The 24,984-nt window shown below is 33.6% G+C and overlaps 1 protein-coding gene across 11 annotated transcripts in view; it reads right to left on the bottom strand.

The window, feature by feature from the left end:
• Window positions 1–24,984, bottom strand: part of Ctnna3 (catenin alpha 3) — a 1,794,873-nt gene that overhangs the window by 1,259,788 nt on the left and 510,101 nt on the right. For all 11 annotated transcript variants that reach the window (XM_021259452.2, XM_021259448.2, XM_021259451.2 and 8 more), the window contains one exon: window positions 22,482–22,685. In XM_021259452.2, coding sequence (XP_021115111.1) covers window positions 22,482–22,685 — 204 coding nt within the window. The remainder of the gene's footprint in view (window positions 1–22,481; window positions 22,686–24,984) is intronic.

Genomic DNA, 24,984 nt, shown 5'->3' with positions numbered 1-24,984 from the left:
AAAGGAGAGTATTGTCTTAGTTACTTTCTCATTGCTGAGACACAATACCAGACACCCACAACTGTATGAAGGAAAGGTTTATTTTAGTTCAGTTTATAGAGCATTCAGTCCATAGTTGCCTGGTTCCAAAGCAGGATGGCATGGCAGAGGGGCATGGCAGAGGAGAAAAACTCATGGGATGGATGGCAGGCAGGAAGCAGAGAAAACACTCAAGGGAGGAGGGAGGGACATACACCCTTCCAGGCCACACCCTCAGTGACCCAGTTCCTCCAACCAACCAAGCTTCACCACCCAATATCACATTTAGCTATAAACGCATCAGAAAACTAAATTACTTTTGAATATCATGGCCCTGTGATTCAATCACCTTCCAAAACCCCTAACTGTGAGTGCATGAGACTTTGGGATGACATCTAGATATAAACCATAACAAATATGTACAAAAGCAAGAATTTAAGAATAGAAGTGACAAAAAGATAAGCCTCCTAAGAAATTGCATAAATCCTGGGAAAAGTTTGGGGATTGCACAAGCACCAATAATGAGAGCTCAAGTCAGTACCATCGAGATTGTAGACATCAGAGCACCTTTTCTGACAACTGTATTCCATTTCAATATTCCATTCATTTAAGATTTTCAGTGTTTTAAGACAATTCTTATATATCTATGGCAAACTCCTCAGTGCATTTTTGGCTAATGTCCTTCTGTACATATTCTTTCTTAGTTTCTCCTTATTACTTCTAAGTACAGCTAAAACTCATGGACCTTATGTACAAAACATATATATGATGATCCTAAAAAATAAGAGTATAGAAGGTAGACTGGGGAGGAATGTGAGTACCTATAGGCACAATGATGAAATCTCTTAGCTATTTTTTTTTTTTTGCCCCATATTTCCAGAGTTGGTGCTAGAGAAGCTTAGCACTTCAGAAATGTCAATGAGTGAGAACAGACCAAAATGAAACAAAACAATCTCCTATAAAAGCCAGCTCTCTTGATCAAAGGATCATGAAAGACATAGCCAGCAAAGACTATAGTGCCAGTGGGAGTCATGCAAGAAGCAAAATGAGGTACTTGTGACCCTTCCAGTTAGGATGATATCAGCAAGGTCCCAACACTTGCTAGCAATAACAAGGAATGTGGCAGTAAAGGGGTGGTGCCCCACAGCCAGTGTCTAATGTCTGATAATGCTGATATTACCAGAGAAAGCCAGAAGAAACAGCAGATTTGAGTGAGATGCAGGTGCTCATAAAATAATTCCTAAATGGCCATATTTCAACTAAAAAATCTCTCCTCAAACCTAGAACCAGGAAAATCTCAACTTCAATAAGAAAACATTATCATAAATGCCAATAGTAACAAAGAAACTAAAACTACCTGACAAACATTTTAAAAGTTATAAAAATGCTGCAACAAGCAATTGTGAAAATGCAAATTTTTAAAATATAAAATTTCAGCAAACAAATAGGAAGTTTCAAGGAAATAAAAATGTAAAGAAAAATCAAATGGAAATTTTAGAACTGAAAAATATAAGAAGTAAATGAACCAAAATTAACCAACCAATAAATCTCAATGAATGAGCTCAACAACAAAATACAGGAAAAGAGGAAAGAATCAGTAAACTTGAATATAGAACAAATTATCTACTAAATTCATAGAAAAAATAGACTGAAACAATAAAATGAACAAAGGCTCAGGGACCTATGATACTATAACAAAAATTCTAACATTTGGCTCATCAGAGTTACAAAAGGAGTGGAGAGAAAAGTATGTTTGAAACAGCGTTAGAAAAAATCATGGATGGAAATTTCCCAAATTTAGCTAAAATCATATTAAAGAGGCTGACAATACCCCAGAGAGGATAAACCCAAAGAAATACATGTTTAGACACATTATAGTCAAATTTCTGACTGCAATGACTTTTCTTCTAGGGGAAGAAAGAAAATAATGTTTAATAATAATAATAATAAATAATCTATAGGGAAAAAACAATTTGAGTGACACAAAAACAATTTTATAAAATGCCAGGGAGATTAGATAGCAGTAGTGAAATATTTTTCAAGTACTAAATGAAAGGAACAGAATTCTGTCTGGTTGAACTAATCATTAGCAATAAATGGTAAATCAGAATATTCCCAGATAAAGGAAAACTGAGAATTTGTCATCAGCAGAACTACCCTAAAAAAGTAGCCAAGGAAATTTCTCAAACAGGAAGAAAATGATAAAAGAAGGAATCTTGCAGACATTGGCAAAATGGTAGAATAGCAGGCCTCGCTTCATCTTCCAACAGGCATGCCAATTCAGTAACAGAACAATTCCCTTTGTCTGAAATTTGGAAAATAGCTGAGAGGCTCTAGCATCCCAGTAGAGCTCAAGTCCACCCACATAAAATCTAGTAAAAATATCCAAGAAGTCCCTTTGCTTAAGCCCTAAACCCAGCATAGCTTCTGCCTGGGGAAGAAAACAAGAAAGGAACTATGAGTCAAATATTCTTTTTGGTTTTGGTTTTGGTTTTTGGTACCGGGGATCAAACTCAGGAGCTTGCACTTTCGAGGCAGGTGCAGTGCCACTGAGCTAAATCCCCGGCCCTTCAAATATTCTTGTTTATGGGGCCTTCTAGAGACACTATCTTCTGTCTCACCTGTCTTGGAGCACTGATAGGACCTCTAGTTACCTGGGGACCTTTGAGAATAAAAATTGTGCTTTGAACTAGCTAGTTGGCACATACCCCAAAACTACCCTGTGTCTCAGCCAAGTGGGTAACCTAGGTTTCCAGACTATAACAAAAAAAGTAAAGAAAAAAACAGCTTTGAGCTTCTTCCTAGAGAAGGAAAGAAAGGATCCTTTTTTGGGTACACATCTAATATTCTTATTTTTCTAGGCCTCCCTGAAATACTAACTTTGTCCTGCTTGTCTCAGTGTTGATAGGATTGACCATATTCTGGGCCTTTTAGGAATAATATAAGCTAGCTATAAGCTAGCACAAACCACAGCCCTACCCCCTCACTCCCTAACATGAAGTGAATGAAGGTGGGGTAGAAATAGCTCTCAGCTTGTTATGGCTGGTGTTTAGATATCTCATCCCCAAAAGCCTCTAGTGGTCTTAGGTGGGGCTTTTGCAGAGGTGACTGAATCTAGAGTTATTGATTCATGGTGCAATGCTAGGCCCAAGAGCACTAGGATTAAGGGTGTGAGTGCTACTTACCTAAGTAGTCTGAATAAGATAAAAGGAGTCTTCCACCACCTTGAACTGTTGCCCCTCTGCCATGTGCCACCCTTCTTGGAGCTAGCCAATTAAAGACTGAAACTTCTACAAACTGTGAGCTAAATAAGCCTTTTCTCCTTTAACCCTGAGTGTTGAGTATTTTGTCTCAACAAAGACAGAAGAGTAACACACAGCTTCTCCTTTCAATCAGGGATAAAACTTCCAGACAGAAAGTCAGAAGATAATAATAGACTGGAGCAATACTTTAGACCAAATGAAACCAAAGACCCAAACAAAACATTCTATCAAATAGTAGAATATATATACTTCATAAATGTACCCAGCCCACACATGATAGACCATATTCTGGTCACAAAATAAGCTTTAACAACTTTAAAATACTGAAATCATACCAAGTATCTTTTCTGATACTCATCCAAAAGAAACAAAATATCAATAGCAGCAGAAAATTGGAAAATTTTAAAGTATATAGAAAACAATGTAACTGTGAATAAACCAAGGGATTAATGAAGAAATCAAAAGGAAGTTAGAAAATATCTTGAGACTAATGAAAGCAAAGACATATCAGACCAAAACATGTAGAATGCAGCAAAAGTAGTATTGAGAGAATTTATATAATAAATTCCTACATTTAAAAAGAAAAAAGGTCTCAAGCAATGTAACTTTATATAAAGTAAGCCCAAATAAATAAACTAAGGATAAACTAAGCCCAAAAATAGCAGAGAAAAAGAAATAATAATAATTAGCATAGGAACGAAAAAGCAAATAGAAAAATAATAGAAAAAGATCAATGAAACTAAATGGCTTTTGGAAAAGATACAAGGTTGGCAAACCATTAGCAAGATTTAAAAAAAAAGAAAATTGAAAGTAAAATCAGAAATGAAAGAGATCAGACAACTGACATAACAGAAATAAAAAGATTCATAAAAGACTCTGAACAATTATACACCAACAATTTGGATTACTTGAGTGAATTTCTAGAAATAAACAACCTGCCAGAAATTGAAATAAACAACCTGCCAGAAGTGAATTATATATAAATAGAAAATCTGAACTTATCTACAACTAGTATAGAGATTGACAGTGATCTAAAACCTCACAACAATGAAAGGTCCAGGACCAGATAGATTCAATGGTGAATTCTACCAAACCTATACAAAAGAATTAACACCAGCTCTTCTCAAATCTCATCTAAAGAAAACTGATACTTCCAAACACATTTTATAAAGCTAGCACTACCTTGATCAAACCTAAAGATTCTATAAGAAAAGAAAACTACAGGCCAATATTTCTGAAGAACAACAGATACAAAAATTCTCAGCAAAATACCACAGATGCTCCCTGATTTACAGTGGAGTTATATCCCAATAAACCTATCATAAGATGAAAATATCATGTCAGAAATGCATTTAATATATCTAACCTACCAAACATCATTGCTTAGCCCAGCGTACCTTAACCACAGTCAAAACACTTAATATTAGCCTACAGTTGGAAGTCATTGAATGCAAAGCGTATTTTAAAATAAAATATTGAATCACTCATATAATTTATTGACTAGTGTACTGAAAGTGAAAAACAGAATGGTTGCACTCATCATCAACATACTGTTAATGAATGTATGGTAAAGTATGACTTCTTCTGAATACATATTTTTTTACCATTGTAAACTCAAAAACTAATAAATCAAACCACTGTGCATCAAGGATCATCTATAAAAATTTGAATTCGAGAACATATTAAAAGTTTCATATACCATGACCAAAATGGAATTTATCCCTGGGTACAAAAATGATACAACAAAAAAAAATCAATGAAAATACACTTCATTGATAGAACAAATAATGTAAAAAAACATACGATTATCTTAATAGATGTTTTAAAAAAGAATTAAACAAAATTAAACATTCTTTCATGATAAAAATTGTCAACAAACCAGGAATAGAAGGAAATTATCTTAATAAAATGAAGCCCAGATATAAAAAGCCATAGCCAATATGAGACTGAATGGTAACCAGATAAAAGCATTTTCTCTAAGATCAGCAATAATATTGCCAGGACAGGCACTCTCTCCACTTCTATTTAGAATAATACTGGGAGTCCTAGCCAGAGAAACCAGGAAAGAAAAACAAATAAAAAGAGTCCAAATTAGAAAGGGAAAACTTGAATTGTATCTATTTGTAAAAGGTATGACCTTATATGAAGAAAACCATAAAGATACCACACACAGTCATATACATTGGAACCAATAAACACAAATTCAGTAAAGCTGCAGGACTATATACATATATATATATATATATATATTTCATTTTTACATAGTAACAAACTTTTTTCACTGCTATAACAGAACACCTAAGCCTGGGCAATTTATTAAGATCTAAAATTTATTTTTGTAGTTCTAGAGGATGTGAAATACATGGTGAGGGCACCAACTGATTCAGTTGTCTAGTGAGGCCTGCATCTTCCAGAGGCTGCATCTTCTAGGACACTGCATCTACCAGAATCCTCACAAAGGCAAGAGAGATGAACTCCCTCTGTTAAGCTCTACTAAAATGGCACCCAATAATTTTCACGAGGGGTCCTCATACCTTATTCACCTCCTATAGGTCTTATTTCTCAATACTATTATATTGCTAGTTAAGTTTCAACATGAATTTTGGAGGGCACAAAATCACTGAGATGCTATCACTTCTGAAAAGGAAGTAAGAAAAATTCCATTTACAATAGCATCAAAAATATTAAAATAATTACAATAAATTTAATTATGGATATTAAAGATTTAAACACCATAATTTATTTAAAAACTAATGAATAAATTTAAATAATGGCCTAATTTCATTCTTTTGTATATGGCTATTTCTAGTTTAAAAGATAAATGATCCAGGCATGGTGGTGCAAACATGTAATCCCAGAAGCTGGGAGGCTGAGGCAGGAGGATCACCGCAAGTTTGAAGTCAGCTTGGGCTAAATAGTGAGTTCAAGGCCAGTCTGAACTGCATAGAAAGACTGTGTCTCAAAAAACAAAACAATTCTTTTAAAAAAGAAAAAACAAAATAAGTGAAAAAACATTCCAAGTTCATACAGTGGAAGTCTTAATATTGTTAGAATACACATATTACCTAAATCATCTTACCGATTTAATGCAATTCCTACCAAAATCCCAATGGCATTTTTTGCAGAAATAGAAAAAGAATTCTAAAACTCATTTAGCACCCCAAAGGATCCTAATAGGCAAAACAATCTTGAGAGGGTAGAACAAAACTGGAGGTATCACACTTCCTATTTTCAAAATATATTAGAAAGCTACTGTTATGGTTTTTATTTAGATGCCCCCCCACCAAAGCCTCATACAGTCTTTTTTTGGAGTCTGGAAAGTGTGGTGCTGGAATTAAGGGTACGTGACTACTAAACCACTATATGTGAGTGATTGGTTTGGCACCACCCTAATCCCAGTAATCTAAATAAGAAAAAAGGGACAGGAAGACACTGTTAAACCCCCTTGTTGCCTCTGCTACCCTGTGTATGCCATTGTTTCTCCTCTACAAAGCCTGTTTGCCATCCCTGTCTTGGAACCAGCCAATTATGGACTGAAACTTCTACAAACTGTAAGCCAAATAAACCCCTTCCCCTCCAACTTTGGGTGTTGGGTATCTTGTCTCAGCAACAAGAGAAAAGTAACTAACACAGCTACACTAAAACAGTATGGGAGGCTTGGAGATTTAGCTCAGTGGTGCTGCCACCTGCCTTGCAAGCTCAAGGTCCTGTGTTTGATCCCCTGTACAAAAAAAAAAAAATTATAGTGTAATAGCAAACCCAAGTCCATCTTGTGCCTCAATGCCATTTTGTGAATGTGCATGGACAAAGGGCTTGTGCTTGGACAAAGCACCCAAAACCCTGCATCCTATGTAGCAGTAAACTTGCTGCAGTTGCAGGATGTTTTGTAGCTCACCTAGTGTGTGGTGAAACTTCCTTGTGCTCCCCCACTAACCTGGCTGGGTTCTGCTTCTGTAAGATTCTTCTTGCTCTCACCGAGCCCTCTCCAACTGAAAGCATGATTTAAAAGGAGAAATCAAATCACTTCTCATTGCTGAGAGAACTTTCTGGGCAGTAGCCCCCCTCAGCCACTGGCTATAATAAACAGGCTCAAATCTGGCACAGAGTGTGGCGCATCTCTATTGTTCTAACTTGCTCATCCACAACAATGGGAGTAGAATACAGATAGACACATAGACCAATGGGGCAGAATAGACAGCCCAGAAATAAATCTACATATAATTATTTGTCAATTTAAAGTAGAATTTAAAAATCCACGTATATCAACTTATCTTCAACAAAAGTATCAAGAATACACAATGGGGAAAATAGTCACTTCAACAAATGGTTCGGAGAAAACTGTATATCGACATGCAAAAGAAATAAAATTGGACCCTTACATTGCAGCATATGCAAAAAATAGTCAAAATGCATTAAAGATTTAACTGTAATACATGAAACTGTAAAACTCCTAGAAGGAAACACAGCAGGAAAGTTTCATGACATTGGACTTAGCAGTGATTTCTTAGACATGGCACCAAAAGTATAAGCAATAAAAACAAAAATAACTACTATTAAAGAAGAGGAAAGGAATAGAGGTAAAAATGCTTTAAATATGGTATATGCATGTAGAGTCTGCCAAAATGAAACCCATTCATCTATATAAATAATATGTATTAATAAAAACTATTTAAATTAAATCTCCTGAAAAAGAAAGAAAAATGGAATCACATAAAACTTAAAAAGCCTCTGTACAACAAAGAAAACAATCAACAGAGTTGAGAAGACAACCTACAGAAAGATATTTGCAAAGCATACATTTAATAAGTGGTTAATACTCAAAATACATGAGGATCCCAAAAGGGTCAAAATAAGAAATAAACCAATTTAAAAACAGGCAAAAAGCCTGAATAAATATTTCTCAAAAGAAGACCTACAAATAGTGGATAGGTATATGAAAAAATACTCAAATCACTAATCATCAAGGAAATGCAAAATCAAACCACAGTGAGATATCTCCTCATATCTGCTAGGAAGGCTAGCATCAAAAAAGTAAAAGAAAACTCTGGGAAGGATGTGGAGAAAGAGAACCCTTGTGACTGTTGATGGGAATGTAAAATGATGTAGGTGTTATGGAACAAAGTATGAAGAATCCTCAAAAAAGTAAAAATACAATATATGATCTAGCAATATATCTGGGTATGTCTAAAGGAAACAAATGTATAGTCTGTAGTTAAAGGGATATCTACACTCCTACATTCAATGTATCATTATTCAAAATAGCAAAGATATTTAATCTAAATGTCTATCAACACAAATGGATAAAGAATGTGTGGTATATGCATACAGTGGAATATTATTGAGTATCATTAGGAAAGGAAATTATTCATTATGTGACAATGTGGAAGAACTTTGAGGACATAATTATGCTAAGTGACATGAGCCTGTCATGGAAGGACATACTACAGGACATCACTTATTTGAGTTATATTAAATAGCCAAACATGTAAAAGAAGAGAATATAATGGTGTTTGCTAGTAGCTTGAAGTGGGGCATTGCTATTTGACAGGTAAATCATTAACTACTTATATAAAAAAATGGGAAAATATCAAATAACTCATCTAATCTTATACTTCAAAATTCTATCAAATAAAAAAATTTAATCAAAAGCACTTGAAAAGAAGGAAATAATAAAGATAGGAGCAGAAGTACATGAAACTGAACACAAAAATAAAGCCAGGTGTGGTGGTGCATGCATGTAATACTAGCATTCTGGGGGCATAAGGCAGGAGGATGGCAAGTTGGAGGCCAGCCTGGGCAATTTAGCAATAACCTATCTGCAAATAATAATTTTTTTAAAGGCCCAGGGGTGTAGGCTTGTAGCCCAGATGGAAGTAAAGGGGAAAGAGAGGCTTGCTGCTGCTGCTGCTGCTGCTTCCCTACTTGCTGCTATTTCCTGTCTACCCTGCCATGGACTGTTTCTGCTCTGTGATGTCCTCCGGCATGCCACCCTACATTGCAGCCAGCCAATTATGGACTGAAATCTCTATAAACAAACTGTGAGCTGAAATAACCTTTCCTCCTTTAACTTGCAGGTGTCAGGTATTTTGTCTCAGAAATGAGAAAAGTAACTAAGTCACTGCCTAGAGTAGCTTATCTAGGTTTTTGTTCTTTATTCTCACTGACTACTAGATTCTTGATTTTTATACTTAGATAAGGTTCACTCATTTAAGATGATACCTGTAAAGGTTTTTTTCTTTGTTTTACAGAGTACTTAAAGAATATAAAAGATTTATGGTTATTAACTAAATTTATTATGTGTAATAGATTTTGTATTGCAGTGGTACCTTGTTTATGACCTTAATTTGTTTTATGATTTTGGGAAAGATGGCTGCATTTGTGTCTGTGTGGGGAAGATAGCTATGGTTGTGTTTGTCACCTGATGTGGAGTTTGTGAACAGAAGCAAAATCCTGCTGAATACTTTTGTTTGCAAACTGAATTGTTTACAAACAGAAGCATTCATGAACCGAGGCATTACTGTATTTGTAGTCATTAACAATCTTTTTACATACTTCTGCTTACTGATACTAGTTCTGTATTCTTCCTTATGGGCTGTTGTTAATAAGCCCTTGACCATTAAGGTTAATGGGACAGTCTAACTCCTACTCTGTATCTTCTAGGTTTTTCGTTACATTTATTATTAGTATATTTCCAATCCTTTATGTTCTCCTCAAAATAAAGTCTCTGCCTACCAGATTCAATAGTATTCTAATTATCTATTGCTGTATAAGAAGCCATTATTAAACCTAGTGTTTAAACGCAACAATATTTTTTTACTGTCTCTCATGGTTCTGAGGTTTGATTGGGCTCAGTCAGGATTTCTTATGTCAGGTCTTTGTGCCACTGTAATCAAGAATCAAGGTTTGCCTGCAACTGGAACCATATGGAAGGTTAAGTGGTCTGAACATTCAAAATAGCATATTCACAGTGCTGGCAGGCAATTGATGCTGGGCTTTGACTGGAAAGAGATAAGTCCATCAAACCAGAATTCCTACCTGGTTGTGACCTTCAGGTGAGTTGGACTTCTTACAGTTTAGCAACTGCATTCTGAGAGGAAGCATCCCAAGACTATTCCACAAGACTCGTGTGGAAGCTCAAAGGCTTTTTAATGGCCTACCTTCTAAAATCCTATGCTACTTTTGCCGTACTTAGTTGGTCAAAAACAGTCATTCATGTCAGGCTTAAGTCAAGAAAAATGGTATTGAATTCCACCTACTGATGGAGAAAGTGCAAGTCTTACTAGAGAAGAATATGCAAAATAGAACATACTATGATCATCTTTGAGAAATATAACCTATCACATATGAAAAGTATATTCCTTTCCAATATGTCAGTATAAAGTCACAGTTGCTTATTTTACTAGTTAACTCCAGGATTGATGGTATGATGATGGAGTTCTCATCATCCCTAACCTAAGTATTCTGTTTTCCACTTTTGTTACCTTTTCTACAAGTAACACTTTTAAACCTATAGAAACACAAAGATGATCAGACATTAAAATTTCTGTGGTGGAGAAAATACTTCTGCACAAAGTTGTGCTATCTTATACAGTGGCTAGGTACACACAGCTATTGAACGTTCAAAATGTGGCTAGTCTATATGTACTATAAATGTAAAATATACATGGAATTTCAAACAATAGTAAAATGGAATGAAATGTTTACACTGCTTAAATATTTATATTGTAACATGTTGAAATGATGGTATTCTGCATATATTGGGTTAAATAAAATACTCTTTAAGGGCCGGGGATTTAGCTCAGTGGTTTCACCACCTGCTGTGCAAGCACAAGGACCCAAGTTCTATCCCTGGTACCCCGGTACCAAAAAAAAAATACTATTTAAATTAATTTTATGTATTCCTTTTACTCTATGTGGCTACTAGAAAATTTGGCTCATATACCATTATACTTTCCATAATCTTCTATTAGACAATGCTGCCTCAGAACATAAACTAAATCATATTTCGTATTATGCAGCACTACAACATGTCATGGTGTTTATATATCCTTAAAAGATTATCATAAAATCATAAAATGAATCATTTTAATTGCTTATATGGCTATATCTTACATGAGATATATAAGCACATTCAAAACTCATATTTTGGTATTTCTATCAAAATGAGATTACCTTTCCTGAGATTTAAAAATACATTTCCTATTTAATATATCTATGTGTTTGGCATATAATTGCAGCAATTCATTGTATGTAAGATTTCAGAGTTACTCACAATGTCTCTCCACAAAAGTTCACTACATAACCTACAATTAAGATTGTGTATTAATTATCCATTTCTGCCATAACAAATTATCAAAAACTTGCCTCGACAATATAAATTTAGGGGTTGCAGATTTAGTTCAGTGGTAGAGTACTTGTCTAGCAAGCATGAGGTTCTGGGTTCAATCCCCAGCACACTCACTCACACACACACACAAAACCTCCACAAATTTATCTTATAGTTCCATAGGACAGAAACACAGTCTTAAATAAATCAAGACACCTACAGTTTCCTTTCAGTAAGCTGTAGAGAAGAATGTCAATTTGCATTTGGGATATGAAAGAATTAATTCCTTGCAGATGAAGGAATGAAATACGTCACTTGGCTCATGGCCCCTTTCTCCATCTTTAAAGCCAGCAATGGTGAGGTGACTCTCTCTTATGTTTCAAGTTTCCCCTCCATCATCTCACTCATCCCTATTTGACTCAGCTAGGAAAGGTTCTCTGCTTTGAAGGACAAGTGATTAGATTGGGCCTACCTGTTTAATCCAGGATCACCTCTTCATCTCAAGGCCCCTGCCCTTAATCACATATAGAAAGTCCCTTTTGTAGGTTACATATTCACAGATGTCAGGTATTAAGATATGGACATATTCGGGAGACCATTATTTTGCTAACCATAGATAGGAATCAACTTGTTTTTCAGTACTATGGGCATTGAGCTATATTTTAGTCCTTTTTTTTCTTCCTTTTAACTTTATTTTGAGAACAGCCTTGTTAAATTATCCAGACTAGACTCAAATTTGTGATCCTCCTGCTTCAACCTTCTGACTAGAAGGGACTACAAATGTATGCTACTGCACCTAGCTAGAATCAATATTTTTTTATGGGGGAAAAATACTCATTATAGATATATACTTGACGTGCTTAAATGAAAGAAAAACATTTTTCAAATAAGATGTAATACCCTCAGTCTGAATCTACTCATAGTTCAGGTAATACTCATAATCCAAATCTGTTGCAGTACTAGAAATCTGCACTACAGTGGTAGGAATGTCAAACTACAAAAGTAAAAATCTGCCCCGACATTAGAGCAAGCAATTATTACAATGATAAACTTCTATCACTCGGCAACCTTGGTTGAGTTTTTTAGATGCAAACATGATACTATCTCTAAGAAAGGCACTAAACCAAATCTAATTTCAATTTATCTTTCAGAAAAAAAGTGAATAAATTTATGTCAGAATTTAATAAGCTCTTTCATTATGATCATAAACTTTTAAGATATTCAAATTTCCAATTTAAAAATAAATTCCAAAATATAATAGGGAAATTAGCAATTTGGAGATCACTGCACAGTGTTCTCCAATTAATTATTAGTGTAGCCAATATCCAAACAAATCAACTACACAATTTGCTTACCTCTGTCTGACTGCTGAACCCACATTAGCACAGAAATAAGTTACAAACTGGCCTTTGACTCTAAATCACATCACAATGGTAAGAAAACTATTTTATTAAGAGTCTAAGTATATGGGCTGGGGATTTAGCTCAGTGGCACCATGCCTGCCTCCCAAGCACAAGGTCCTGAGTTCAATCTCTGGTACCAAAAAAAAAAAAGTCACTTAAAAAAAAAAGAGTCTAAATATAAATTCCTTTAAAATATTAAATACAGTTTAATGAAAAATTATAAATGTAAAAACAGATGATATTATAAATATAAAATAGATGATATTATAAATGACTCATAAAGGGAGATAGGATTAAATTGAAACTCAGCTTACTTTGAAAGCAAATAAATTATGCTTATTAAGTATTTGAAAATATACATTTGGGATTTCATGACTAGTACTTGGTCTCATATTCCACCTTCCCTTTCCACTACATTTCATCTAAATTGACCAGCATATGTTCCTCACACCAATCACACTGGGAGACTCCTGCTTCTATGTCTTTGCATGGGCTGTTACACTTTCCTCAACTATGTGGTGGGAATCTACTCATCCTTCAATAGCCAACAAAAAAGCTTTCTGCTTTGTGAAGCCTGCCCTATCATCCTGGGGAGTTAGTCACTTCCTCTTTGGTGCTGTTATTGTACTTAGTACTTACCACCATTACAGCTTTTATCACGTTCCATTTCAGTTCCTTGTTTATTTGTCTGATTCTTCTTGACAACAAAGGCTGCAATTGTTCATTCTCTAAAATCACTGGTTCTTAGCACAGTGTCTACAGAAGAATTATGGGACTAAAAATTGTGACAACACCAATAGAATTTTAATTCAAACTTTAAATTTTAGCTTTTATGGACAATACAGAATCTGTCAGCAAAATGTGTTAAATATCTCTTAAAATCCTTCATACATACTTCGTTTTTTATAAGAGATATACAGTCATGTAATTTCTAGGTAGCTATATATTTCAGTTTGCTTGGGAAAGTGCTGTTCTTTACCTTCTATAGATCAACGAAGGGCTATTAATCATTTTAGTGAAACTTTCTCGGAAGTACCCCAGAAAGGGTGACAAACTATGATTCTCTGATAATTTCCAATAATAAATTACTTCAGAAGGCCAAGTACAATGAAAACAGCTGCTAACAGAGGATAATGTCTCATTGTTCAAGGGTTACAGAAACAACTTTTTTTATTTTTTGCTATTAACTGGTATAGTGGGTAATGTGCTGCTTCACCCAGATCTTCTTTCCTAGGGATTCCCTTTTTAACTGGAAATATCAGCTGTGGATGAATTATATCTTTGTCCTTTACTGGGAACTACCCTCAGCTGCATATTCAGGTTACATGTCTTCTAGGAGTGGCACATAGCTAGTGAAAGTTTCGGGGACACTAAGACTTCATTTCCCTGTGTCAGTTTGGGATAATTCTAAAGGACTCCCAGCTCCAAAGCCCCCTCAAATGGTGATAAAGACTTCTATTCTAGGTTGCTTCTCTAGCAGTCCTACCTATGTCACACTCTTACATGTACATCTCCTGAGGGACCATCCCAATAAACCCTCTTCATGCTCACCTTTATCGCAGAGCCTGTGTCCCAGGTGCTTGATCTACATCAGCTGTTAGATAGGAAGTGTACTAGGTCCAGGACCCTTGAATTTTGTCGAAGATAGAATTAAGACTTCATTCAAAGTTTCTTGAGTCCTATTTTATCCCTGACATTTCTACCACCAATCTAGTTTTCTCCTTGCATAATAAAGAACCTTAAAGTCCAACTTTAAAAGCCATAGCAGGAAGCAATGTCTAGGGAATAAAGTCATTTTTTGATAAATATTCAGTGGAAACAATACACAAAATGAATTACTGACCTGAACTACAAATATTAGAAATCAAGGCTACTTTTTATAGGAGGCAAAAGACAAAGGGTTCTCATCCTTAAGGCTTTCTGGCCTAGAGGATGTAACCTTCAGAGACTTTCACCCGTATATTGCTCTCTGTATGGAATCTAAGTCTTACCACTTTTTGGAAGCCTCTATTCTTTTTTGAGTTATTTTGATTTTATAAAAACTTTTTATTCTCTTCCTGTGCTCTGCCTCTATCTAGTTTCAAATTTTTAATAGTGACTGCCTACTTCTATTATTTTAGCATTACTTATTAATTCAGTAATCATACACTCTGCATTTCTGTAAGGTTCTCCCTATTAACTTTGTTTTTTAAGAGAAACTACAATATTAGAGCAGAAAGAAGAGATCTATGAGAATAGCCCTCAAGAGAGGACTCTACATCCCTCCATTTCCCCAATGATCACTCACAAACACCTCTTAAATCCCAGAGTACACGTTCCATGACAGATATAGATGACCTTAAGTTTAGCCTGTCAAGAAAGACTTGAAGTCATTATTTAATAGTTATCCAAGAAGAGAATGAGACTAGACTCCAAAGCAGCTTAGAGAAATAATAGCTAAAACAATAATGCTGTCTTATTTCTAAAACAATTCATTCACTTAAGTGCCTGTCCAATATGTAGTCCTTAAATTAGAAAAGAAAACAAGGAATTGAAATCCATTTTGACCATTAAACCAGACGCCCATTATTTATTATTTCTTTCAACTCACTGGTTATTGAATTATCAGTTCCTATATTCCAGCTTCAATATCTGAACCAGCCTTTTCATTTTGACATTTCCTTTATATCTTCTTGGACTTTGACCTCATGTTCTAAAATAAGCTTGGTTGATATCTCTGATTCTGGCAAATCCACTATTGTACAGACCTAAATATAATATTGTTTATTTTTTTTAAGTTGCCTGAGGTTGTAAAATCCAAATATGTATAAAGTAAAAAACATAGTTTCTTTTAAGTTGCCTGAGGTTGTAAAAGTCAAATATCCATAAAGTAAAAGACATAGTTTCTAACATAATTGACCACTCAACCACTGTAGACAAATTTAGGAATATGAAAATACAAAATGTCTAGTATGGTATACCTGAGCTAAAAATGACAATTCGAATATGTAGTAGATGTTTAAAAACTTAGAAAAGGATAAACTTGAGTCATTTATAGGAAAATGGATGCACCCTGAGACCATAATGTTAAGTGAAGTAACTCACAAAGAAGCTTAAATATCACATGGTTTCTCTTACATGAAAACTCAACTTCATGTACATATATATTCATATATATATTCATATATATTCATATATATATTCATATATATATTCATATATATTTATATATATTCATATATATGAATATATATTCATATATACATATATATTCATATATATTCATATATATATTCATATATATTTATATATATTCATATATATGAATATATATTCATATATACATATATATTCATATATATTCATATATGTATTCATATATATATTCATATATAGTATGAAATAAAAAGATAGATAAGTGGGGGGGGCATTGTAATCCAGTGTAGACAATGTATCTAAAAGTATACCCTGACTTAGTACAATTGTCTTACAGATTTTATGTTTTTGGCCTATCAGTCTGGTTTTCAAGTTGTATATATGATAATTAACTTTATAAAAACAAAAAACAAATAAATGAATCTGATGCTGGAAAAATAAAATGGGATGAAGGGAGGGAAAAAAAGAAGGGAAGTTAAATGTGTTATGTACATGTGCCAACCCTCTACAGTGAGCGTTATCATTATGTACTGCAAATATGTACTAATAAAAGTCCAGAATAAAAAAAGTAAAAAAAGAAAATGGATCCTAAGGATGCAGGAAAATGGTGCAAGAAACATTTTTTTTAAAAACCAATTACTTAACATTATCAGTAGAAATTAACTAAATCTGATATTATTCCCAAAATGGATTTTCAGAAGGGTAGAGGCCCTGAATGGAAGAAAAATCCATTAACAGCTCTTTGTAGACTTTTTTGAAAACTCATAATTACCCAAGATAAGGAATGTATTAAATTCAAGATATACAAGTGAAATGGATTTCTAAACAACAAAATCCATCCAGTCTGTTTGGTTACTTACTCTCTAAATAAATAGGTAATGACACTGGACTATGTGCTTTCACATAAGACAGGAAGAAAAGAAAATACTGGAAAGAGGAGAGGTCCTGAAATGTAAATTAGTCCCTGCATGAGGCTCAGGCCTGATTTGTTTACTCAGTAGCACTGTTTCTAACCAGTGCTCTAATATTCCCCAGGTGCTTGATCTGGGGATCAAGTATCATCTGAATGTTAACCAATTACAATACGTCACCTGAAGATCCTGTTTTGCAGTACATTCATCATTTATCAATACCAATATGATTACAAACCACTCTGAAAAATACCCATATCTGTTGATATCTTAAAACTCAAGCATGATGGCTGCTCACCTCTAATTCTATTTTCACTCATTATATAAAGATCACCATGTAAAAGTAACTCATTTCCCCAAAACCCTTCCTTCTTCAGGGGGCTTCTTCACTCTGCTCCATCTATTGAACAATTATTTACTTATATTATATATCAAAGAAGATGGACTAGACCTAACTAATCATGTAAGTATAATAAAAATCAGCAGAAATATCTTAGAAACATATACCTCTAAGTTTTAAAAGATAAAAGATAAACTTTCTCTGATTCTAAATTTTCTCTAGATTATATTTTCTAGTTTAAAAAAAAAAACACTTTACTTTGGCATATGACCAGATATGGATCCAAATGTAGGGACTGTAATGAAAAGAAAAGTTTCGGAATATTGACATAGGTTTTTAGAGGAAATATATTTTGCAAAATTAAATCTTTTATAACACACAGTCTGTCATATAAATTTAGCAGATGCTTGAAACCCATTTAAATTAATGTCAAAGAGACTATTCCTCCATTAAATAACATATACAATATATAATCATTTCATTTATTCTTTCATTTGAAAAATTCAATTCAACTTTTTCTAAATGCCAGGTATTATGCCTCAGACATAGGATAAAACAATAGTAAACAAAACAGACAATGATTTGCCTGCAGAAAGCTTAAAGTATGTAAGGTATGCTAACTGTAATGGATTGGAAATGTAAGAACTGATAATTCTGTCATGGAAGAGATTAAGGAAAATTTACATTGATATATGTGGTGACCCCGCCCCCAGCAATGTCCACATCCTAATTCCCAGAATCTATAAGGACCATGTTATTGTACATGGCAAAAGGGACTTTACCGAGGTAATTAAGGTTGAAGGCCTTGAGATGGAAAGATTATCAATTTGAACTCTATTTAATCATGAGGCCTCAAAAAACAAAAAAACTTTCCCAGATGTAGCCAGGAAAAGAAATATCAAGACAGAAACAGTGTCAAAAAGATGCAGCATTTCTGACTTCAGGCCACAAGCGAAGGAATGATGGTGGCATCTAAAAACTGAAAAAGGCAAGAAAATGCACTCCTCCCTCGAGACTCCAGAAAATAATGCAGCTTTCCAAACTTTGATTTTCAACCCAGTGATACCTATGTCAGGCTAGGAAAACAGAATAGATAAATTCACTGTACTAGATTACCCAAAGAATATGTTTCTTCTGTGTCCTTCTTTCCCTAGGTTCCTGTTCTTACCACTGACCATTCTCACCTTTTCTCCATTCTCCGTAGTTCTCATACAAATTTTAAAATATGAGTTATCTAATTGCTTCAAGCACATTTCATTTATTTTAATAAGAAAAGATGCAGTCATTAAGTTTAATTTATCTGTATCCAAATAAACTATTGAGCACTTGCTCCCTGACAGGCTCTGTGCTAGTGGCCAGGGACACAGCTCTGCTCTTCTGGACTTCCAACTTAGTGGGGAAGCCAGAAAAATAAACAAAGATATTCCACTGGGAATGAGAGCTGGGAAGGGTGCAGTGCTACAAAGGAAATGTGTTTCAGGAGGTTTCTGCACTCCTTTGTCAGAAGAGAATAAAAGGGAAAGGGAAGTGAAGGAAGAAAGAAGAAAACAGCCTCCCTCAAGTATGAATAGCATTATAATTTAGTCATTTAAATCACTGAGAAATAGTTGCCTTCCTGCAACTAAGGTTACCCTAAAAAAATAAAATTCAAGATAATTATTGGGTAAGGTAAAAAGAAAACAACTACTTATTTTCTCTTTTAGTTATTTGATACTATAAATATAAAAGTTTCTTTCTACTTAGCTCTGATGCAGAACTTACTTTATTTGAAAACAAAACTAACAGAAGACATTAGCAACATAAATTATGCACTTGAAAAGGGTACTTAAAACTAAAAATCAGGTTAAATCCTTGTTAAGGAAAAGCGAATATAATTCATATTTTCAGTAGCTTACTTAATGTATTTGATACCTGGAGTAGCTTTTAAAAACTCCTCTCTCTCTTTGACAAAATTATTTTCCATTACTAAGTAGGAATAATTATTATTTTCTTGATGTGCTCTTTAACTTTAAAGTAATTAATAATTTTCAAAAAGAGAATAAATTTTAGTTACTATTCAAATTCAATGAAATATTTCATGTATGAACTAAATTTGCAGTTACCTAACAAAAATAGTATCACTTGCAATCTACACTGTTTCATTATAATTTTAAACTCAAAACTTCCAAATGAACAGGTCAAATAACAGAATTGAAGTGACTCAATTTCTAGTTCTTTGTTTTACAATCAGTGTTTAATCACCGCTTATTTTGGATCTCCTCTATTCACAAAGAATACATTTAAAAAGTATAATGTTTACAGGATAGTTTTCAACATCTAACTTGAATCATACATATTATTAAAACAACAATAATCACAATTGTGTAGTGCATAGACCAAAAAAACTTTGTGAAAAACATTAGTTTATTGCTGGTGTTTACAATGACTAGTGCATGAGAACAGTAAAAAACTGACTTGTAGTTGGTTTTGTTAGTTTTTATAAAATTCTTTTAATGACTGCACATTCTTAATGATTGTACTCAAGATTGAATGCCCCACCACTTCAAAGTTTTTAACTAATTTGTAGAGACCATAAAAATCACCAATATTTTTATGATACGTAATTATAATTTACAGTGTCAACTCCAGGGACTTACAGTTATGCAGAGGCACACACACTTAAAAAAGGCGGCCTCATGCTTAGGTTTAAGTGCTCTGCTGTCACAGTTCTGAAATTTCTTTGAATTTGTATAATACAAGAGCACAAGAACAAATATATCTAGACTCACATTCAGTCCTGCATCTGGACAACATCCTAAAATAGGTTCTCAAACACTTGTTCTTACACCTACCAATTACTTCCCCTTTCCTCCCCTGGGGGAGGCCTTGGCAAACTGTAGACTGGATCAGTATCATGGAGCAGGGCCATAAAGGCCTTTGAGGGTCTGCTTTACGCCATAGTACCCCTATATGCTGTGAAATCTAGCATTAAGCAGCAAATAAAAATAACCTTACAGAGGTAAAAAGGAATGGAAGAAAGGGAGAGATTTTTTCCTTGCTGTTTGAATAAAAAGCCTGTCATTTTCATTTTCTACTCAGCCACACAAAATTATGTAGCCATATCTACTTATATGTATGGAGATATATATATATATATATATATTCCATCATGTGCTTGCATTTGGATCTGTAAAGAATAAATTAACTTTTTAAAAGTCAGTTTATCTATAATTTATAGATAGGCTAAATGTCTATATGACTTTATTATATTTTATCTATAAGATAAGAGAAATTATCTTGTATTCTATACATCAGGGGAGAAGGAATTATAATTTAACTTCATTGCTTGAGTTTCTTGAGACTGATGAATTGCCTTGAAAAGTCTTTAAGAATATCATATGTTAAAAAGGAGAATATTCTAGCTTCAGATATTCTAGCAGGACACAACATTACTAATATGTTCTTATTAATAAAATCTGCTTTATAAGTTGGATTTCTTCACAGGCAAGAGATTGTTGTCAGGAGCCAAAGTCATCAAATACTAAGAATATCAAGATACATCAAAAGTGTTGGAAGATCCTCAAAACTCTAACTAATTTAGCACAACTCAATTATTCACATAAAGAACTTCTACCAAACAACTCCAAATCTTCAATTTTATAACTACAAAGTCTTATACTTTGTGACTAATAGTTCTCAAAACATACCTTTATAAATCCTGAGTTATTCTACTTAAAATGGATGAACAAAATATTCCTAATATAACTCTATAATTCTATTATTTTTAAGTTAATTTTATTGGTACATTTAAGGTATACAATATAATGATATTCATCATTGGAAATTTGCACCTTTACATAATCCATCTTGGTTCTTATTTTTTCCCCATTCCCCTCCCCTTCAACCCCTCCACCCCTCCCTATCTACAAAGACTTTATTTCCATTTTTTTCTTTTTCACACATTAATTCCATTCCCTTCCTTCTTTTTCCCTACCCCTCCCACTTCCCCTTCCCTTTGCAACTTTTCTTCCTATTTCACATTATCTATTATACCTTTTAGTCCTTATATAGTTGTATTATTTAAGAAGCCTTCATGATTAATATATAATAGCCCACCTTATCTGTGGGGAATATGTTTCAAGATCCCCAGTGGTCACCTTAAAATATATTACCTAATCCAAGTTATGGCATGATTATTCCTATACATGCATACCTGTGATTAACTTTATAAATTAGCACATCAAGAGATTAACAATAACAGCTAATGATAGAATAAATGATTAAAATGCACTATAATAAGTTATTTAAAACTTTAGCACTTTTGGAATTTTCTATTTAATGTTTTCAGACCATGGTTAAGCACGAATAAATGACACCATGGGAAGTAAAACTGTGGACAAGGGGAAACTACTTTACAGCTACCAATATCTTTACTCTGTTCTTCATTTTATTAAAACTAAGATTTGATGGAACAAGTTATAGACCCTCCATAGATGGAGCTATGTATGCATAAAATGAAATAGAAAGGACCTTGAAGCAAGTATTTCCCCTAAATTTAAACATTTTCAATATTTCTGAGCAATATCTAAAACTGCAAAAGTTATGATACTATATCACTTCTGAAAAAGCTTAAGAGCTACCCAAATGGCATGAGCTCTTTACTCCTTCAAATATGACTGATGATATCTGCAGCATTTACTTTTACCTGATACTATCTAAATTCTAATTCTAATGTTCTTTTCTTATTCACTAACTTAAACCTGAGCAACTTGCCACTCTTTATCTTCTTTTTAATCTGCTAAATTAATGTGCAACTATAGTTTTCTTTTTCCAAATATGATTCACTTCTTCAACTAATATTTAGATTCTTCTACAAATAAAATAATCCTGTGTAAATACTCATTTGGTTCTAATTCTACTCCAGGAAACACCTAGGCTTACTGTTCACTATGAACAACCAAGGGGAATCCCTTCAGAAAGACAATTCATGTGAAATCACATACTCATTTGTGATCAATCATACTTGTAACAGAAAGCATCATAGCACATACTCAAAGGACAAGAGGAAAATGAGGACAGGGATGACAGGACAAACGAGTCACTTACATTGTTCATGTACTCTGAAAGCAAGTCCTGAAGAGCCTGGCGAATGGCATTGCATTCTGCAATGATCCGCTCCCGGTGGAAGTCCCTTGTGCATGAGGAGTCTGCCAACAGAGCAGCCCTACTGATAATGGCTTCAAGGCGTTTTTCTAGTGATGGTCTTATTTCTTCTTCAGTCACCATGAGTGGGTTCAGGACAATTAAATTCTATGAGAAGAGCACATTTAGAGGTTAGAACCCTGTGACATTCCAATTTTATGAAAAAATAAGTAATATTTTGATTTCACATTTTAAAATTCAGACATGATAATAAAGACAAGTGTATTTTACTACTTCAACCAGTTCATATATAAGGATATGTAGCAATTATTATTCAGATGAATGATGAGAATGATGTGATATCAACATTGGTTCTAGAATAAGAAAGCCCTGGATTCAAATCTTACCTCTCTAGCTCACCAAAGTGTCCTAATGCACTCTCAACCTCACCTTTCTGATTGCTAAAATTTGAATATTAATGTATGTGTCATCAAACTGCCAGAAGAATAATATGAATGCTCAATACAATGACTGCTACTTATAATAACATTTCCAGACTGCACTAACACAATGTTTTTAAATATATCATCTCATCTTGACAACAGTATGAAGTGGAAAACAAAAATATTAGCCACATATTTTAGCTGGTGATGGGTAAGGCTGAGAGGCAGTCTTACCCAAGGTCATAGAGCAAATAAGCTGGTCTTATACAATATTTTCATTATACATCACTGTAAGTAATAAGATGTAATTAGTTTTACCACTAATGTATCAAAAAAATCTGACTCTATTTAAAAAGTAAAACTCCATTTTCTTATTGATCTATTACAACTTTCAGCCACTGGTACCTGACATGGTATATAAAGAGCTAAGTTTTTAGGTAATATAGTCAAGATAATCTATAGCCTCTGAAAAACAGTTAGAGCTTATGCTGCTCTAAGGGTCTTTTATAAGAATACATCAAGAGAGGAAGCCTTTCCAAGATGAGGTCTAACATGATAATTGAAGAAAGAGTTAGTATAAAATAAAAGTTCTCTAAGGAACACTTAATGTAAAATGAAATCATATAATTATCTTCTTAGTGTAAGACTCAGAATAGGGAGTGCATAAACTCACACATACATGGCATTAAAAGATCTTCACAATATATAAACTTGTAAAATTTTATATATGCTTATTAGAAAGAGGTATATACATATATAGATATGTATATGTGCACATCTTACATTGATCCTTGTGCTACATTACATGATGATAAATATTTGGAATCAGAAATGGTCAGAGTATAATTTTAAAATCTGTAACTATAATGCCAAGCTTAGGAACAGAAAATAATTACAGAAAGATACTTAAGGTTAAAACAATTAGAAAAAATACCTGTATTGTGTAATTATATTTTATAAGATATAATGTAAAATATAAATTAGATTGAAGATCTAATATATTAATTAACTATCTTCAAAATATTCAAGAGAATTCTTTTTTGTCTTTATTTCCTGCCTGCATTTCTACTGTTCATTTAGCCATTCCATTTTTTTCTTTTACATAGACAAAAATTTTAAAAATTCATAACAGTAACTTTACAAAAGCTAAATTGAACTTATTTTTCTTGGTCTAGTGCATAATTTTTTGAGGATATCATAATCCCAACTATAAGCTTGGTCATTGGTCAGGGCTTCATTTCTCCTTATTTTATTTGCCACTTTTCCATGTCTTTATTTGGCTCACTAACTTAGTACAAACTTTCCACTCCAATGTTTCACAACAAAAATTAAACCAATTAAAATTTTTGGTAAATGGCCCTCTAATGTGGTATCATCATTAAGAAGAGACTTTGAAAGGGCAATAAAAATTACTGTTTAATTGCTCAAATGAAATCAGATGTGATGGAAGTAGTTAATATGTTTTTAGCATTTTAATCATAGGCAGAGTTGATCAAATTTCAAATCTATTCACCTATAAGTATTGCAAGAAAAAAACTAATTTTAGGTGCTCTGGCTATGATCTCCTGTGAGCAAAATAACTTGTATTATGGTATTAAGTTCATTCTAGTTTCTGTTCTACAGAGCCATTCCACAAACCATCCAAACCTTTGAATTTTCACCTGCTTGACCTTTAAAAGTTCTTCTTCAGGCCCATCTGAATTCAAACCATTGCCTGCTCTCACATCAGATACCCACATGCCAACCTCTTGATTCTGTCTAAAACTAGAGTCCTATAAAAGTTTTCACCAGTCTTGCTGTCAGATCAATAAAGAGGCATAATAACTTTTTAAATAACTTGAATATTTTCTGAAATATCACTGAACTTTTTTAAGGTCAAATGAAATAAATTATGTCTTCTGATCTAGAATAGCATTATGGTAAAACAGCCTTTCAGTTGGCATGTTTTTACAGCATTAATTCCATGACAGCAAAGAAGAGGATGTTTTATTTTCAATGTCCCACTATGTTAAACATAGAAAATA

Source organism: Heterocephalus glaber, unplaced genomic scaffold (assembly GCF_053883595.1).
Source record: "Heterocephalus glaber isolate CG9 unplaced genomic scaffold, H.glaber_assembly_v1.0 deba00001497, whole genome shotgun sequence".
In the NCBI taxonomy this organism is placed as follows: domain Eukaryota; kingdom Metazoa; phylum Chordata; class Mammalia; order Rodentia; family Bathyergidae; genus Heterocephalus; species Heterocephalus glaber.
Note: the sequence above shows the minus strand (reverse complement) of the source record. Positions and strands in the feature narration are given on the sequence as shown.